The sequence below is a fragment of the Magnolia sinica genome, chromosome 7, assembly GCF_029962835.1.
Source record: "Magnolia sinica isolate HGM2019 chromosome 7, MsV1, whole genome shotgun sequence".
Taxonomy (NCBI): Eukaryota; Viridiplantae; Streptophyta; class Magnoliopsida; order Magnoliales; family Magnoliaceae; genus Magnolia; species Magnolia sinica.
In genome coordinates this window covers 90,413,860-90,433,993 of record NC_080579.1, presented here as the reverse complement: position 1 = coordinate 90,433,993, position 20,134 = coordinate 90,413,860, and the positions used below count along the sequence as shown (strand labels likewise).

At 40.7% G+C, this 20,134-nt stretch overlaps 1 protein-coding gene across 3 annotated transcripts; it reads right to left on the bottom strand.

Annotated features, from left to right (window-relative positions):
• Positions 1-40: 40 nt before the first annotated feature.
• Positions 41-19,625, bottom strand: LOC131251683 (phospholipid:diacylglycerol acyltransferase 1). Of its 3 annotated transcripts, none has more exons than XM_058252564.1 (8): positions 18,962-19,625; positions 15,663-15,885; positions 14,858-15,141; positions 10,743-10,874; positions 6,858-7,185; positions 5,957-6,222; positions 1,643-2,135; positions 41-454 (listed from the first exon to the last, which is right to left on the bottom strand). In XM_058252564.1, the coding sequence occupies exons 1-7, from the start codon at positions 19,414-19,416 to the stop codon at positions 1,652-1,654; spliced, it is 2,172 nt and encodes a 723-aa protein (XP_058108547.1). In that variant the 5' UTR covers positions 19,417-19,625; the 3' UTR covers positions 41-454; positions 1,643-1,651. The 3 variants fall into 3 exon arrangements, with proteins under 3 accessions (XP_058108547.1, XP_058108546.1, XP_058108548.1); XM_058252563.1 differs by having other exon boundaries at positions 41-438; positions 18,962-19,623; XM_058252565.1 differs by lacking the exon at positions 10,743-10,874 and having other exon boundaries at positions 41-438; positions 18,962-19,619.
• Positions 19,626-20,134: the final 509 nt, after the last annotated feature.

Sequence of the window (20,134 nt, the reverse complement as noted above, 5' to 3'; positions counted from 1 at the left end):
CTACACATGGGGAATTGCAGGTTCTAATTAATACATGGACTAGTCAAGGAAATCTGAGATTTTCTCTCTTTTTCATCACAAATACATGTGCCAGTTTCGCATGTGGGGGCAAGAAAAATTACTAATAAATTATACATGAATATAAAATTCCGGGCGACTAACAGGCAAGCTACAACAAATATTACTTTACCATAAGTACTGAATAATTATGAGATATATTCACAAATGCCCAGAAGAAATATAAGCCAACAAAAAAAGGTGTGGGCCCCACTGGTGTGTGATCATGGGTCCCATAAATCTGCAACGAACCGGCAGCTAAATGGCCCCCTCTGGGTATATCATCAATTGAAGTACAACATACAATGCAGATGGTAGCAGCACCCGCTGCATCGTGTGATTGTCGGCTCGTGTCTTCGACGTGGCCCCAAATTCAAATCCCTGCATTGAAAAATGTCTACAATTTCTGAGTGCCTGAGTATCAAATGGCGCTCCCTCACAGGATCGCTGGGCCGTATTGTTTGTTCTCATAAAGGTAATGATATTCAAGGCCTTCCAATGAGTAATCTAGGAAAGCATTTCAAAATGGGAGGTTTTCAAAAGGAATTTTGAAATGCATTTTAAGATTCCTGCCCGCCATTATCGGATGGTGGGAAAGGAGAAATCCACACAATTAGTATTGAGGGTTTTCTTCGCAGCACATCACCATTGTGGCGTGCATGTGTGAGATCTTGGGGACAACATTCTACACAGGTGGGGAAACAGTGACCATGCCCTGGCCCGGAAACAAGGGGCTTGGGTTGGGTAGTGACCCTGGTTGCCACCACAATGTATGTGTTTTATGGCATGCCCTCCATCCATTTTTCCAACTCATTTTAGGGCATGAGCCCAAAATTGACGCAGGTCTAAATCTCAGGTGGACCACACCACAGGAAATGTGGTGACTGAATGCCCACCATTAAATACTTCCTGGGGCCCACTGTAATGTTTATTTGTCATCCTAACCTGTTAATTAGGCCACAGACCCAAAGGAAGGGAAAACACAAATATCAGTTTGATCCACAAAAATATCAGCTTGATCCAAAACTTGTGGGCCGCAGGAGGTTTTTAATGGTGGGTGTTCAATCACCACTGTTTCCTGAGGTTTGGTCCACCAGAGATCTGGATCTGCCTCATTTTAGGGCATTGAGCAGCCAAAATGGATGGACGGCCTGGATTTAAAAAAAAAAAAACATAAATCATTGTGGGTTGTGGGGCTCACAGCACCGACCAGTACTGACCTCGGTACTGGAGGGGTCACTACTGAATCCGAGTCCAAGTCCAGATATAAGATCCCTAGAGGGGTTGAGGGTTTTCTTCATGGCACGCCTGCCAGTGTGGCCTATGATGTGAGATCTCAGGGGCATTCATCAGGTGAGGCAGCCGTGAAAATGCACCTGCCGAAAAATAAGGCCACTCCATTCATCAGGTTGGTCGTGACCGGGCTAATATTTGGCCAGGTCTTGTTCACTGTGACCCCACCCCACCAGATGAACGGCCCAAACAATGCACGCATACTATATTCACACGTGTGCAGGCAAAAGAAAACTCTTGACCATCAATCTTTCTTCAAAAAGGCAATGCATAAACAGGCTACAGGGATTACCAGCTGAAATTAGAGCTTCAAATTGATTTTTTCAGACCACTTGAAGATGTCAGAATGGACTTGATCTCCCCCCAAGTCTTCTCCTGTGGCCCCCGCTGCTACTCTTAGAATATCTTCAATCAATGCAAAGTTACCCATTATATCAACATGGGCCCCGCTCTGTGTGCCCCGCCCCTCCAGAAAATTAGCAGGTGGGGCATGATCATACTCCCTGATGTACGTTGGAATTCCTGAAGGGTTGAACCGGGTCTTCCCACGCCACCCTTTTGCACACATGAAGCCGGCACTTAGAACAGGCACGGTCTCATCTCCATTCACTGAATACACTCCGCCTTGCAAACAACTGTCTTCGTTTCCACCCTCAGCTGAGGTATCAATCTGGAAGGGAATGAAACATTCTGTCGAGGAGGATACCTTGTAAACATATGATCTTTCAGTTGGAATTCCAACTCCATACATAGAATAAATTTCCATATCGGGGGCATTTGGCAATCTGCAAAGAAGATTCCATCAGATTAAACAGCAGCCATACATTCACCTAGTAAAAAAGATTTCTTCCACCACCAAAGCAAGATTGTGTCACTACAGCCTAGCAACCCGAAATCGGTATCAAGCTACAAACCGGTAACTGGCTAAGACCAAGAACAACAAGAAAACTATAAAATGATCTAATTCTCAGATTTTGATTCCTGTCAGTTGAAAACACCATAGTTTGGGACTTTGTTTTCGCAGATGGCGGAAAACATCACGTATGTGGAAAACGATTGATAGAAAAGAGGATTTCATCAATCCAAACAGGTTCAAACTTCCTTACATGGCATGCTGCACTCAAAATGGACATGCGGCACAGTGGTCTATAATCCAGACCAACGTTTTGAAAGTCTTATCTGATTGTAAAATCATAAAGGGGCTAAGATCACAAGTCATAAATCATAAATAGGAACACACTTTTTTATGATTTTTTACGAAAATATAGAAAAATTCAATAAAATTAGCAAATATAAACAGTGGGATATGATCAAATATTCTATATTATGTTGTAACACATTAAGACATGCAAATGTCAACATAATACTACAACACATTGTCTATTGTTGTTTAGGGTGTGTTGGTTGCACCAAATATCATGAAATTCCATGATTAATCTGTCTATTTTGGTGTACAATATCATGAAAGTTCATGATATTTGATGCAACCACATGCACCCTTAGAAACAAAAACAAAACAAAAACCACAAAAAAAAAAAAAAAAAATGGCTTCAATGTTCCAAAACTAAAAGGGCCCAAAACAAGGAAACACTAAATCTCAATCTATGCTGAATTGTCAACCAGTGCCAATTGTGTTAATGTAATACTCCGTTTTTTTTTAACGTTGGGTTCCACTGTTGCCTTTAGTTCCTCCACGACTCTCTCTCTCTTTCCCACTTCTCCGCGGTACGGTTGCGGATGGGAACCCATCCACCTTGATTGTCATCATCATGGTGGGACCCACTCCTCAATCTAAACCGCCCATTAAACTCAGAACCCACCAACTCACCTGACATCATTTTTATACCCTATTTCTCATGCTATCGAGAGAAAACCATAGAGAAAATCTGTGAGAAGAAAAAGAGAGCTCAGGAGAAGGGAGAGTATCCGTGAGGGTTCCACATCGAGTTCAGAGTTGATCAATCCAAGTTAGTACACGTAGAAATCAGCATCGCTTCAGATTATTTTCCTCCCATCACACAATTTTTCCATAGCAGGTAGGTGATCAATCCCTATTGAAAGATTCATAAGAAATTGCCTTATATAATCTAGACATTGAAAAATTCATAAGTAATTCCCTATTGAAGGATATTCTTTATTTGACTACTGAACCAATGCAAATATTATTATTATTATTATTATTATTATTATTATTATTATTATTATTATTTGCATTTAATATTATCTAGTGGTGATGATGAATATTTATTATGTGAACAATTATTTTTTTTTATGCGATGATTCTTACAGGTGCTCTGCCTTAAAAGGATCACCATATTATTTGTTATGGGTGCTCTGATATTATTTGTTACAATGTTTCCTTGTAAGTTAGATGCATCGCATGTGAACAATTATTCTTTTATGCAATGATTCTTACGGGTGCTCTGCCCAGGGTCATTCCCGAAATGATCAGCACGACACGGGTGCTCTGCCCAGGGTCATTCCCAAAAGGATCGGCACGGGTGCTCTGCCCTGGGTGATTCCCTAAAAGGATCAGTACACACGGGTGCACTGCCCTGGGCTTTTGTCCCTAAAAGGTTATACCGGTGCTCTGCCGAGGGTCATACCCTGAAAGGATCAACACCGATGCTTTACCGTGGGTCATCCCCTAAAAGGATTAGCACACATGAGTGTTTTGCCCACTCCAAATCTTAGTATTTTTAGAAAATCTATGATAAACAATTTATTCATTCCATATTCATGAATGTCAAATTATTTACTATGATTTTACATCCAATGTTCGTCTTATTTTGATTAATATGTCGAGATTAAATTTGGTAATATTTGTGAGATTTTCAACTCGGGATTGATGTGATCCTATTGAGTTGTCAACTCATTATGTTTTAACCGTTTCAGGTTATGAATATTTTGAAGATGCAGAGTACTACTATTAGTAGTGGAGCATAGAATGTGGTTAGATGCACGTGGCATGTCATTCTACATAGGATAAATTTTATTTTCTTACTTCAAGTTAAATAATTATGCATCGATGTAATAACAGATTATGTAATTAGTTATTTTAGTTTGTATTTGGATTTTAAAGTTTTGGGCTATGGTGTGATTTAAAAAAAATAAAATAAAATTGAAATGCATATGAAATTGTCATACCTTATCTTTTTATTTTTATTTTTTTCTATATAGGTCACGGGTCTGGAATTCGGGTCCTGGACACCCTATTCGGGTACCCGAATTTTGGGGTGTGACAATTGACATCTTCAACTCCACCATAACTATTACGGTTCAAATCAACCATAATAGTTAACTTTAAAAAATAAAAAATAAAAAATCAAACCATGCATGGTTTATTTCAAAAAGATGCAAAATTAAAAAGAAAATCTTTCTCACAAGTGCTTAATGCAGGTTCTTGCCACATTATTAGGGCTAAAAGGCCTCAAAGAAATTTGAAAAAAGAAAAAAAAGAAGCATATAACAATTTTATAGGCCACAGTTCAGCTCACAATCGTGACTCCAGGATAAATATGGAAAAGCTATAAACATTGATCAAGAATATTAGTAGGTTGAAGCATGGGGTATTGAGCAACAAAAAAGATTTTGATGATTTGGAATCTTTTCAAATGGTGGTTGTGTGGAGTCTCATCAATGAGTTGCAGTTCCAGTCTCACTCCTAGGAAAACCCATCAAAAGTTCAAAAAAGAAGACGACACGCCTGCACGCACACCTACATGCACACAATTCGTATTTGAATCACACAACTATAGCCATTCCATAACTAAACGGGCTTTCGAATGGGACCAATTTCATGAAATTCTGACATCACTTAGTACCCGACAACTACGGGGTCCCTACTCATGGCTCAGTGGTAGACTCACAAGAGTTTCAACACAGAGGTCATGGGTTCAAGTACCAATTGTGGTGTGTGTGGCCATGAGTGGGTGTGTGTTTAAAAAAGAAAAAAGGAAAAGGAAGAAGAAGTACCTGACAACTATGGATACTAGATAGGCATGCCACGCATACCATTATTGTGGGAGCACACAATAAGGACTAGCAGTGGACAGTGCACAACTGTCCTGTTAATCAATTTACAGTTTTTTAAAAAAAATAAATAAATTATTTCTAACTCTTCAACACGTATGTGATTGAGCAGGTTGGATACATATTTTCATTATGGACAGGTTCAGAACGTTCTGGAATTAAATGCTGAGGCAATGAATCAGAATATTGAATATCACTAGTTCTGCATCCACTATCCAAGGTTCGAAGGTTGGACCTTGACTTTTAGCAAATTGAAGTAATGAAAACTCAAGTATATTTATATAACAGTTACCAATTTTCGAGTAAATATCGCAATAATTTCATTTTGTGTATTTCTCATGATATTATTGAGATATTTTCATAATATTGGTGATATTTGTCACATTGGATTGCAGTACATATATGCCAAGAATATTAAAGCTTCCATTTGATGTAGTGCAATCCAGGTTAGTTAAATATATTTTTTAAAAAACAAAATCTGCAGGAGAAAGCATCGTTTCTGTGATAGCTGATAAGAAGTATCAAAGTCAATTCGATTGAACTAAGAGGAAACTGGAAAGGTATAGCTTCTCACTTTGTTTCTAAAGGATTTGACCAATATTTATAATGCTCGTATTTTGGGTCATCCAAATTGTCTGCAACCCCATATGAAAAATGGGCATCCCCTCGCTGCATCATCCTTGGAGCAACAAAATGAAGCAGATCCAGAACCGAACCAGCTGTGTAGACTTTGTAGTCGGCAACCGCAGTGATGCCCCCCCATCCCATTTCATTGTATTCTGTCCATACATCACCACATGACACATTGGAATGGGCCATGTAATTACCCTTAACAGCATCCTGCATATCAATAAACAGCTAAGCATCCAAATATGGTAACTGCAAAGAAATCAGTTTTGGAAAATTTTTAAAGGGAAAAGGCGGTAGTAATCTGGCTATATGAAACCGCAGCCCACTGGTTGGGCCATATGGATTGGTGAAAGACCCACTTTAATAGGCTGGGCCCTTAAGGGATAGCTCGGCCCTACAATGGACGCATCTCTGTAAAAATGTTCCCAACCATTCAAAAGATGGTACTTGAACATAAACACAACAAATGTTCAGGTCACATGGCTGTGGATCGAATGGCTAGGGTCATTCATACTAACCCATGTTTTACCCATGGCTTCCAAATGGTGGAACGTAGCTCTTAAATGGCTCAGGTCACCTGACAAATGCCCAACGAAAAGACTGAATTCACTTCAAAGAAAGAGGCACCAGAGTTTTGGATCAGGCTGAAAGTTGGGCCTGGGGGTTTTCATGGGGCACCGCATCACGTATACGTACCCATATCGCCCATGAGGATGCAGCTGTATCTGCCCTAACAAGCTCAATCCATAGGCGATACGACCCCATCTTGGCGGTGACCGATACAGTATACGGAAACTGACTTGCAAACCTTGATATGCATGCAGAATGGAAACCAGAAGCATTACCCTGAATTCGATCCTCTCAATCTCAGATGAATGTGTCTCTGCAACATCTTTACCAAAGGATATAATCCTTCCATATTTCGCACGGCTTGGACGAGAACCCACTTTCTCCATCTCTGTAGCAGCTTCAACCTGTGAATGATTGTTCTTCTGCTTCTTATAAATGCATTCATAGCCTTCTTCTGGTGACCAGTCCAACCCACCCCAAATGGTGTCTCCACCTTTTGGTATCATTGACATGGTTGAATCCCATGTACGTGTCATCCTCATTACATGTTTCAAAGTTTGGATACCAAATAAATCATTATCCAACACACCAGGTGCAATTGCCCTGCATAAGGAAACACATTTCAAGAGTTCCGGACATGTAGAAGAAAATATGAAGTTCCAGGCATGTAAACGAAAATACAGGTTGTTATTAGAACCAAACAAAAGATATGATTCAGGATGTGAATGTGGCAGCAAAATGTGGAGCAAATCTAAAGGAGTTACAGACATACTTCTTAGGGAATAAAATAGCAGCAAATCCAGCAAGGGGAACTTCTTTTCTGAAAGGTGTATGGATGCAAAGGAAACATTATTTGAAGGGGCGTGCTCCAGTGGTACTGGTACCCACGTAAGCTTACAGTGGTACCAAGAAGATGTGGGGCTCACATGATGGATTCACACCATCCAACTTGTCTATCAGATGTGTCACCTCAGAAAACCTGTCGGATCCAAAACTCAGCCCGATGCAAAACTAAGGTGGGCCACAGGAAAGGGAACAACTTGGAGGGGACGCTGACCATTGAATTTCACAGGGACCCACCTAGAGTCACGAAACAGCCTGAATCTTTTTCTAACCCTCCATCTGGACCGGATGAATGGTATGAACGCTTTGATAAGGTTGGATTCAGTGAAAACATCACTGGAACCTGCATCTGCCCAGTAGCACCATGAGCTTATGGTGGTACTGGCACCACAGGAGTGCATCCCTTATTTGACTCCCTAGATATGAAAATAGAGTGGTCAAAAACAAAAACAAACAAACAAACAAAAAAAAGGTTGATGGTTGTAAAGACAGTTCAGCAATATTAGCAAACAATGATGCTATGGTGGTGCTCCTTGAATGAATGAAGGCTATGAGAAAATACTATTAGAAAGGAAAACAAAGATTGCCTACTATATCATCAGATATTTCCAAATTTCTACAATTGCTGTCACAATTGAGCTGCTTGCACTAGTTTTGGAACTACCCAAGAAGACAGTTGGTAAATTGAATTAAAGAAGTTCCACTTGATAATCATTAACAACCAATTCAAATGCACATTGGAGAGATTCATATGAGCGATGTCAATGTCAATGACCAGCAGCGAACGTAGGCTTTTCAATTAGATCCTAGAGGGTTGTATAGTGGCACTTACTGCCATGTGACAGCAGCAGCAAACGTAGGCTTTTCAATTAGGTCCTAGAGGGTTGTACAGTGGCACTTAGAAGCCATAGTTCAAAAGAAAAAAAAAAAGGCACAAGATATTATGTGCACTAACAATAGAAAACGCAAAAACATGTTTACAGCCGACTTATTTCAAGTTTCAACAGCACACCTTAAGGTTTACTTCACAACATCAGAATGGAATAAAAAAGAACAAACCTCATTCATCGTATGCGTGAACCCGAGTAAAAATAAAAAGGATAAGAATCGTGAGTTGCATAGGGGACTCTCATCCATCATGATGATGGGTGTTGTTTTCCTTTTCTTTTAGTTTTTTATTATAAATTCATTTAGCTATCAATAACCTAAATAAATAAAATTCCCAAAACTGAACTGCATGAACTAAATACCTTTACCATCCTTCTAAGGAATCAAACAGTAAGAAGCCCTGGAAATCCCCACTAAAACAAGGAAACTTTTAATAGCCCATTTCCAGATTTTATTTAAAAAAAAAAAAAAAAAACTCCTTGTCACATTCCAAACCAGGAAAACCATGAGAGAAAGTAGACTTAGATGGCTTGGTCATATGCAACGGAGAGCAAGAACCATGCCAGTCATCATGGCGCTAAGAGGACAAAAGGAAGAACCAAAAAAACATGGATGGAGGTAGTACGAAAAGACTTGATGAACTATATCTAACTGAAGGTCTGGCCCTTGATAGAGTGGAATGGCAGAGTAGGATTCATGTATCCAACCCAATTAATTGGTATAAGGCTTAGGTAATGATGATGATGATGATCCCTAATCCTTATTACAAGACCAATTAACCCATCACCCAGCCCTCAGACACAAACGGAAACCAGGTGGACCATCATACTCATATATACCAATAAATTTGGCAATCCATCCCGCGCATACAGTGGCAACTGATTTGCATCCGTCTCCCTGTGGCACTATGACGGGCACCATCTGCCATAATTTTGTTGCACCCTTGTAAACTTGTTAATGACTTTCATTATGGCACCGTATTTCATGGATTAAGTGTTCACATAAGCACATGCTCTGTGTACCATATTCTCCACGCAGGAAGTCCCAAGTAGCATGTTGCAGGTCCACATACTAAAAGGAGATCAGGATCTGGACCTCCACAACCAACTGCTATCAGTGTATGTCCACGTCAAGTTCTGTGACGATTGGCCTTTTCTGCTCTCTACCTCTGCTGGTGACTTTCAAATACTTTGAACAGAGAAGATTGAACACTCAAGTGAGACATATCAACAACTATCCCATCATTCAGGTGAGGAATTGAAGGATTTGATCATAGGCAAACATATGATTTGCTGGAGTGTCCCATACATCTTTGGCCCTTAGTTTGTTTATCCAAACCATTGATATGATTGGCCTCTTCTTGGATGAGGGATGCCCCAGATATCTCCCAAATGTCAATGATCCTAACCTTTCAACAGGTGGCCAACAAATAATATTAACAGAATGATATGGTAAATGAATTCACGCTAGTTTTGTAATTCTACTTTTTTGTCCAACCATTCCATGGTGATTCCCAAAAGACACAAGCTCAATAAATAACCCAAACTTTAAAATTTAAAAAAATAATAATAATAATAATAAATAAGCAAAAAAGAAAAGAACAAAAAAAAAAAATCTTCCTTATCAAGTGGGATCATAAGAAGAGCCAATGAATGTGACAAGCTTTTTCAGCAAAAGAAAAAACAATAAATTGTCATAATTATACAATCCGATCGTTCTCAGATCCTTTAATACAATCAACTATGCAGAAACATAGAGTTCCCTCCTATTCCAGATCCAGGTCCACAATCAATGGCAACAGAAAAAATAAAAAAATAAAAAGATGATCTATCGAAGGGTTAGAATCTCTCATACTAGGAGATTATCAGGGCATTCCCTATCCAATATGGATCCATATGGGGCCCATAGGATCAATGGTTTGCAAGGAATCCTGGGCATCAGCAAACTGTACTTCTGCTGATGAGCAGGACCATATAATTCCTTGACACAGATTGTCCAAAAATCATCTCCCTTGACGTCACCATATTTAATGGTAAACCTAACCATGCCTGCGAACAAATGAGACTGCAGGACAAGCTACGCAGAGCATGCTCTCCTCACCATTAAGGGTGTGTTTGGATACATAAGGTTCGTGAGGACATGGAAATTGTTTTCAACTGACAAGAAAGTTGGGCTTTTTAGATGCGGGGATTCCACATAGCAATCATCACTCTTATCCATGGTCAGAAGTCCCTGGCACAAGAAACAAGAAGACTTGGGGAAAAAGGTGAAATTGATTGTGTAATTGTTGCATGTTCTTCTTCAGGCACCCAACAAAATCCACATATCCAAACACACCCTAAGGCACTCTTGTATCATGAAGTGACAAACAGTGAACCAAAAAATAATCATGCAAGGAGAGTAATGCCAAAAAAAAAAAAAAGGCTTACAGAATAGGGTGCATAGAACAGCTCATAGACTTTGAAATGCATTGAGAAGAATGGAGAAAAGGCTTGTTAGGGAATGGCCATGAGATAGTCCAAGGGAGCTGCGGTGTATCACGAATTGACTTCGTGCTCCAACTGTCTTAGATCAAGATACAGGTATTTGATACAAAACAGTAAAATTGGTTTTGAGTGCAGTCAGGAAACCTAATTGATCCAAAATTGAGATCTACAACCATATCATTAAAAAACTTTAAAAAATGCTAACCTAAAGATGAGTCACAACTCATTTGACATTGAAGCACAAGTTGACAGAACTGTTTCTGAAATCCTCAAAACTGGAAAATTATTGAACTTCCACCAAACAACATATCTGCATAAATCGAGACATGGAACATGCTTTTCATTGCATGTTGGCAGCAAATAAAATCTCTGCAAAATGCTTTTATCAAACTCATGTATGTAAAACGTATGGTTATGCAGTTTTCAGTTGTTCCTCAGACCAAGGAAGGCTATAACAAATGCTGCAGTGATCATTTATAGTGAGCACCTTTACAGATTCAATTATAAATAGAAGCTGAAGGTTTGGCATAAAGAGGCATTTGGTCTTAGGGAATCTCAGATGATATCTTTGTTCAATGCAATCCAGTCCCTGGACCTAAAGGAACAAGATGGACCTCTTTTGGAGGAGGATTCTGCTACTCAAGATAAGTCCACTCAAGATCATTGATCTCGCCTAAAAGAGGAAGAAATCAAAGGGCGTCAGTGATCCCGGGCTGTTTGGATGAAAGGAGATCAGAACGCTAATTTCTTCCATAGTATTGCCAATGCCCGGGTGCAAGTCAATTGTACTTCTTCCCTCATATTGAATGGCAAAAGGGTGACTGAGAAGGAGAAAATTTGTGGTGCAATTGTGAATTTCTACTCTCAATTGCTATCCAGTGATAATTTAGATCGTCCCTCTATTTATAATTTGTCTTTTGACTGTATCTCCATTGAAGAAGCTGAGTCCTTGGAAAAACCTTTCCTCCTCAAAGAGATCAAATCTACGATCTCTGAGTTGGATAGTGATAAAGCCACTGGCCCTTATGGATACCCGATAGTTTTTTACCAATCTTTCTGGCACCTAATTAAATATTATTTGATGAGTTTTGTTGAAGATTTCCTCTGTTCCAATCGGCTCCCCTCATTGCTTTGATCCCGAAGTTGGAGGGGGCTGAAAACCTCAAGGATTTAGACCAATTAGTCTAATCAATAGGCCTTACAAGATCTTACCTAAGGTTCTAAGCCAGAGGTTGAGGAATGTGCTCACAAGCATTATCTCCCTATCAGAGTGCCTTTGTTTACAGAAGACAGATTCTCAATAATGTTCTGATTGCTCACGAATGTTTGGATTCCTGTTCAAGATCAGGCTATGCTGAAGTCATGTGTAAGTTAGACCTAGAAAAGGCTTATGATCACGTTGAATGGTCTTTCTTGGAAAAAATAATGGTTTGAATGGGGTTTGGGGATAAATGGAGATGTTGGATCTTACCATATCTTCAGGTAAGTTTTCTATTTTAATTAACGGGTCTTTGTCTGGTTTCCTCAATGCTTCCCAAGGTTTAAAGACAGGGGGGTCCTTTATCCCCCTTTCTTTTTGTCCTTCCCTCAGAGGCTCTTAGTCACACGTGCTTTGAAGGGCGGGAGGAGGATCTTTTCCAAGGATTCAAGGTGGAAAATTTTCCATATAGGATTTGGACATCTTCAATTTGCAGATGATACTCTGCTTTTTTATGAAGCTAAGAAATTCATGATGGATTTTTTAAGTATGGCTATTTTTTGGTTTCAAGTTGTCTCGGGTGTCAAAGTTAACATTGCTAAAAGTGGATTTTTTAGGATTAACTTGTCTAAAGAAGAGACTCTTTCCTTTGTTGAATCTTTTGAATGTGGTGTAGGTTCTCTCCCAAATACATATTTAGGCCTCCCTCTCTGTGTAGGAAAACCTCCTCTTCACCTTTGGGACATAGTTACTGAGCATTTGGAGAGAAAACTCCCCCCCTGGAAGTGCAAACTTCTCTCTTTGGGTGGTAGGATTACTCTTATAAAAACCTCTTCCTCTAATTTGCCTCTATATCATGTCCTTGTTCTCATGTCCCAAGTCAGTAATTGCCCGAATTGATAACATAAGAAAGTTTTTTAGGCAAGGGGGATCCTCCTCCAAGAAGTTCCCTCTTCTTAATTGAAAGGAGGTTTGTTCTCCCTACTCAAAGGGTGGGGCTATAATTAGATGCTTGGATATGGTTAATGAGTCCTTGCTGGGTGGATATGGAGGTTTGCCATTGAAAATTCCAGCCTATTGAGGTCTATTATAACTGCTAAGTATGGTCTTCAATCTAGGGGGTGAAGAACTAAACCCTCTTCTCTTTATCATTCTTCTTTCTTGTGGAAAAGTATTGTTAAACCATCCTCCATAGTTTTCTCTAAACTTGTATTCGTCCTTGGGAAAGGTGATTGAATCAGATTTTGGGAAGACCCCTGGACTGGGCCTTCCCCCCTCAAGTATCCCTTCCCTTCCCTTGCTTACCTAAGTTTTGATAAAAACATTTTGGTATCAATTTTTTTTAGAGGTCCATAGATAATGGTGTCTAGATCCTTCTGCTCCGGAGGAATTTGTCTAACGATGAACTTTTGGACCTTATGTCCCTTCTCTCGCGCCTACAGGGCCCATCTCCCATTGGTGAAGAGGACTCACTCTCCTGGAACCTATTGAGCTTGGGTGTCTTCCCCGTCAAATCATTTTATAATCATCTTGCTTCGGTTGACTCGTTACGATCCATTAGCCATATGGGGAAGATCTGGTTTTATGGAGACCCTCTAAAAGTAGCAGCTTTTGCTTGGCTCCTTGGGAGAAATCGTATTCTTACCATCAATAGCCTCCGAAAAATGGGCCTGTTCTTGCCTAATGCATGCAGCCTCTGTCTTCAAGATGAAGAATTTGCCAACCACCTCTTCATTCATTGCTGCTTTTCTGTGAAATCCCGGTCTCGTGTGACGCAAATGGCTGGGATTTATTGGGTTATGCCAGAAGATGTGGAAGGCCCATTTTGTTCATGGCCACTGCAAAGAAGGGTCCTTGCAGGTACGAAGAAGTGGCGAATCATGTTTCTTACAGTCCTCTGGTCCATCGGGCTCAAGAGAAACAATCTGTGTTTCAATAATTCGAGAATTTCTGAGGTCGGGATCTTTAGTAAATTCCTTAGTTTGTTTAGGGACTGGGCTCCTTAGCAAACGCGTTATTCTCTGGGGGTCTTGCTGGCTTTGGGGCTATGATTGTATAGTGTTTGTTTTTCTTCCTTTTTCTTTTCCTCTCTTGTTTTGTTTTTCCTCCTATGTAGGTTTTCTTCTTGATTTGTTCTAATAAAATTTCATCTTTCAAAAAAATAATTATAAATAGCAACTTGAATCACAAAGGTCAACCATGTTTGCCAAGCACTATTCCTTGCAAGAGTGGGATTCCATATCCCAATCTCCCTAATCTGAGCCATTCATCAGGCGGGACACGTGGTGCATTTACCGTGTCGTGAAAATCAGGCCGCTCTGATCAGCAGGAGGGCCACACACGTGCATGTTGAGCGTGAACTGTTGGTCACTTCTCATCCAACTTTTTCATACACAGGTAGCCCACAGATGATTGGAGAGGCCTGTTTGTGGGCCATGGCACATACACATGAACATCCAGGTCTTGAACACGTGAAACTTTGACAAGTGTGGATCTCCTAATCTCACAGGTGGCCATTGTACCTCCCGCTTCACGCACCTATTAGGCAGAATTTTATAGTTTCTGGCCAACTTTTGAATTACACTGGGCAAAAACCAAAGCCATCACATTGAGGTCAATGGTAGACAGCATGTATATCAACATTGAGATCTAATGTTCAAGCGTAGCTTACATTTCAAAACCTTTGGGGAAACAAAAAAACAAAAAACAAAAAGGAAAGAAAGAAAGAAAAAGAAAGCCAAGGCCACAGCATGATAATACACAGAACAATTCACTGCATAATAGTAAAGATTTTTAAAAAAAATTAAAAATTAAAAGAGAGAGAGAGAGAGAGAGAGAGAGAGAGAGAGAGAGAGATTACCTGGCAACAGCAACGTCCTTGGCTTCAGAAGAGAAAAGTCCTGAAATTGCTTTTGGAACACCTAAAAATGGTCCACCAATGTTCATGATTGCCTTAATATGCTGGGCACACCAGTTAGGACCACCTCCACCACCCATTGGAGCTGGTGCCTCAACCCACTTCATGAAATGCAAGAAGTAGAGAACACCCATAGAATGCGGAATAACGACGACTTTCTTCCCATTATTTGTAGTTACCATAAGCTCTATATTACTTTTTATTCTGCTAAGGGTTTGATCCCGTACCTGATCAATTGAATTTTACAAGAAATATACAATCAGATTGTAGAAAATATTTTTGGTAGCACAATGCCTAAACAAAGAAAAAGGATTGGAAATGTTCTGAAAATAAAGCTATGCTAAGCCCATGCATACGTCAACATGTGACCAAGCACGCCAAACTGGCTCACATGTGGACACCCAGCCTGCATCAGGCGGCCCCATTGTTTAGATGTTCTGGCCAACAATCAGGATGGTCTGGCCATCAACTGTACGCAAACCATTGACTGTTTACAAAAAATTGCAAGCAGTCAATATTTCCCATACACGTGTTGAGTGCCTGATGAATGGGCCACCAAGATTTCTGAGCAACTCATCCACATAGTTTGGCTTGCTGCTACCTGATACATGGCTCAGATGCCCCCACATGTTTGGTAGTTTGGAACATGAGAATATGAGTAGAGCAGAGTGTGGCTAAAGATTCGATCCTAACCAAGAGGTCTTATGACTTTCAAAGTTGGGAGGAGAAGCATAACATTGAAAAATACCTCAGTGTTCTGAAAAGCGAGTCTCCAATCATATGCAGCCATATACATGGTTTTCTCCTCATACCCAATACGCGCCAAATTAGCAATCAAAACTGCCCATACGAAATAGCCAGGAGCAAAGTAATCTGCTGCCACGAGTCCTGTGACAGGCCTAACTCTTATACCAGAAGGATCCAGCCCAGTTTCATTGTCCAGTGACAAATGCTCAACCCAGCATAAAGGCCTATACAAGTTTGGCACAGCATAAAAGTCGGTGTCAGAAGAGGAACGAAGAAATAAAAATCTCCCACTGGTCCTCACACAGAAAATCCTAATGTGATCAAATAAAATTTCAACTGCATCATCAGCTCAATATGCAAATGAGATAAAAAGGTTTTCACGAAAATCAATTTCCAGATTGAGCCATAAGAACTATGAAATGGCCTTTTTCTTTCATTTTGGTCCACATAAAATGACAATCACCACCCAAATGTTTTTTTTTTTTTTTAAGATACTGATTTTATTGAGGCCACAAGGGCAAGAAGAAAGGAAAACACAAAAAGAAAATAAGGAACAGGAAAAGAAAGAAAAGAATACAAATACAAGGCAGGCAGGCAAAACCTAAGGAGCCCACTCCATTATACTACTATTTACCCTGTTAATCACCCAAAGACTGAAATTTTTCCTATTACCAAAACAATGATCATTCCTTTGAAGCCAGAGAGTCCAAATAACAGCGAGGAAAGCAGTCCTCCATCTGGAAGAGGAAGATCTGCCTAGAGCAGCTGAGTGCCAAGCAAGGAAGAGATTGTCCAAGGATGACGGCATAACCCACTAAACTCAAAACTGAAGCAAGATACTTGTCCAAACCTCCCTCATCAGGTCACAGTGGATGAAAAGATAGTTGATTGATTCTGCATCTTTGAAACAACGGAGGCAGATGTTTGGCAGCACCAAGAAATGCTTACTTAAGTTGTCCACCTTCAAAATTTTGTTTCTTCCCGCCAGCCAAGCAAATGTGCTACTGTAGGGGAAGCTCCATAAGACCAGACCGCAGCTATGCAGTGATAAGGAGACTGAATTGGAGAGCCAGATATTAGGCTGAAAAAAAAAAAAAGATCTAACTGAGATTTGACCACATTTCTTCATTCTGCAAACGAAAGAATCCTTCTCACATGGACTAATATGAATCCCATTCAAGCGAGAAAGAGATTAGCCAGCTCAACGATCTTCTCATCCAAGAGATTTATGCGGTAAGGAGGGACCCACACCACCGTCCCCTGAGGAGATGAAACAGCTAAAGACCGAAATTTCCGGCTAGGGACATAACCCAGCAAGTCCAGGAAAGGCAGACCTAAGGGTAGAGTCCCCACACCAAATATCCTCCCAGAATCTAACACCCCCACCCCCCAAAAAAAAATAATAATAATAATAATAATAAATAAAAACCCTCGAAAACCTTTGGCACTATCCTAGAAACAACTTTCCAAATGGGGGAAGCATGATGCAACAATGAATTCTTTATCTACCATCCTATCCGAGAGGACCGATACTTCCCAACTACAATGGACCTCCAAAGACTTCTTCCTCTACCCCAAATCTCCAAAGCCATTTCCTCAAAAGAGCCAAATTGACCACCTTGAAACATGCACCCCCTTCTGAGGTAGGTTTACAAACCTCCTTCCAACTTAACAGATGGCAAGGATCATCAAATCATCATAAGCTCAGAGGTATGGCCTGCACAGCGGCTGACCAATAAACAGTTCTGATTGCCCTAAAACTATGCCTCATGCACAGCGATGATGACAGAGCTGAGCAGGACTCCTAGCAAAATCCATCATATACCAAAAAAGAAAACATATATTAAAAATAAGAATGACATATCCCCGAAGACAATAGCTGTGCTCAAGATTCTATTTATAAGTGCATGATTTCAAGAGGAAAAGAAGAAGAAGCATACATTCCCAATATTGAAACCTCAAATCATTCATGACGCACCCAAAAGAAATCACTCATATCAAAATTCAACATTGAAATCTACTTCATCAACTGCCAAAACATCATGTTTGGATGTCCAAGAGAAATGAACTGTGAAACTGAAACTGATAATTATGTAACCTTGTATTAGAAACAAGTAAACCCTCGCATTGCAATTACAATCCTTTCAAGCCCAACTTAAAAGCAATGTCATTCCAATTAGAAGCCTATCGCCTTAACATGAAAGCCTAGCGCCTTAACAATCCTTTCAACACAAGTTGATTGATTGGGGCACCATTTCTTTCTATGGCTTCCAATAAAGCACATCGATGGCAGATACCCTAAAACTGAACAACCCAAATAATGGAAACCACTATTGATTGGTCAAGTACTCAAAACCAGGTTCATTGGACAATCCTAGCCTCTGACTAATGGAAACTTTTCTTGTTGAATTTGGAAAGCTTACTACTTTTCATTTTTACAGTCCATTAGATGCACACCATTTCTTTCTACTGCTTTCAACGGAACACATTGATTGCACAGTAGCTACAATACATATGAGGCTCCCTACCATACAGATGGCACCCAACTCAAACCCGAACTGCCCAAATAGTGGAAACCACTATATGTTGATCCAAGTACTCAAAATCAGATTGAATGGAGAATCCTGGCCTCTGATTAACAGACACTTTTATCTCCAATTTGGACCACCTGCCACTTATCATCTTTACAGTCCATTAGATGCCTGTTGTTCCTTTCTACAACTTTCAATACAGCACATCAATTGTGTATTGTAAATAGGATACAAGTGAAGTTCCCGACTGTACACACAGCGAGAACCCGATCCACCCAGATAGTGGAAACCACTATAGATTGGTAAAGCACCTAAACTCAGATTGATTGGAAAAATCTGGCCTTTGATTAATTGACCCTTTTTGTTGAATTTGGATCGCTTACTACTTTTCATTTTTTTCAGTCGATTAGATGCCCTAAATCAAGGAGTTAGGATTATAATTAGTGTGAATTTTCATCTACAGCCTATCTAAGCGGGTCCCGCCACTTAGGCGGTTCAAATCAGAGGTATATGACGTGTATGGTAGAGCAGCTTCACCTTTATCCTAAGTACTACTTCCAATCATCCAATCTCACCAGTTTCCACTCTCATGAATTACTGAAAAAAGCAGAACGGAAAAGGGCGTCACTATCAATCATGATCAATGGTACTAATTACAATTCAACTCAATCCCATATTGGGTCCAAACGTGCCATAGACAAAATTCAGCATTGAAACTTATAGTAATTCAAGAAAATGGAATTTCGAAATAGAAAAATAGGATCACTACCTCTTATAGATTTCTCCGAATGACCCGCCCCAGAGACGCTTCCGAAACAAGCCGTCAGCGCATTGGTGGCCCTCCCAGAGCTCGAGCCCGCCAGTGACGATCCCTGGCACGAAAACAACTGGGTGTTTTGCTGACAGCCCTTCCTTATGCAATTTCACGCCCGGCGGGTCCGGCATCGGGCCCGTGATCGCCTCGGTGACATACTGGGGGAACGACGCCGGCATGGCGTTGTAAATAAAGAGAAGTAACCACCACGTGGAGCAGATGAGGCCAATGAACCAGCAGCAGGTGTCGACGCAGGACCATTTCGCCTTCTTCTTCTCCTCGTCTGGCCTCCTCCTCTTCTTCTCCTTGTCATCGTCGTCCTCTGGCTCGATCTTGTCCGTCGGAATCTCATCCGACGGCTCAGATTTCTTTGGGGGATCGGAGCCCTTTCTCCGTCTGAGAAAAGACATTTCTCCCTTTTTTGGGGGGTGAGAGAGCGATTGGAGAAGGCAGAGACTTCTTTAAATGCGCTTTGATGTCTGGAAGTTACTGCTGCGATGGACGGAATATTGGAATGTCTTGACTGACCGTGAATAAAATCGGGGCTTTTGTTGCAGAGAAGGGTATGAATGGAGGAGAACGGTGGGCAGCAGATGCAACGGTTGCTGGTTTTATGGAAGAAGGCGGTTGCTGTATTCGTTCACGCGCTTGAGATGGTGCATCGCGGTTGTGATTGTATGGTCCGTGATGGGCCCACCGCGACTATCCTGTGAAGCCATGTGTGGGGCCCATCGTGATGTCCGCGGGGAATCCACTCCGTCCATCATTTTCTCGAGCTCACGTTAGGACATGAGTCCAAAGATGAGACAGATTCAAAACTTAATTGGAACACATGACATGAAAGGGTCGAGATTGAAATGTCTACCGTTGGATCTTTCCGGCCCCAGTGATTTCATGTCATCCAAATCGTTCATGAGATTACCATCAGTGAGATCAACTGAAAACGCTAATATTAACTGAATTCAAAACTTATGTTGCTCCACTGAGGTTTCGACGGTGGGAATTCAATCCCCACCGTTTGCTGTGACGTGCCCCGCTTGAGCTCGACGCGACTTGCGTGTGCGACTGGCCACATGAAGTTCCTGTGGTTAGAAGCTACGGAAGGTACGTGGGGCCTACAGAGATTCG

What these genes read in the sequence shown, in the direction of transcription:
- LOC131251683 (XM_058252564.1), bottom strand. Translation starts at nt 19,416, where the DNA reads ATGTCTTTTCTCAGACGGAGAAAGGGCTCCGATCCCCCAAAGAAATCT. An exon ending in TTCGGAGAAATCTATAAGAG is followed by an intron (nt 15,886 to 18,961) that starts GTAGTGATCCTA and finishes AAACTTGTATAG; the next exon opens with GCCTTTATGCTGGGTTGAGC. An exon ending in TCGCTTTTCAGAACACTGAG is followed by an intron (nt 15,142 to 15,662) that starts GTATTTTTCAAT and finishes TCAATTGATCAG; the next exon opens with GTACGGGATCAAACCCTTAG.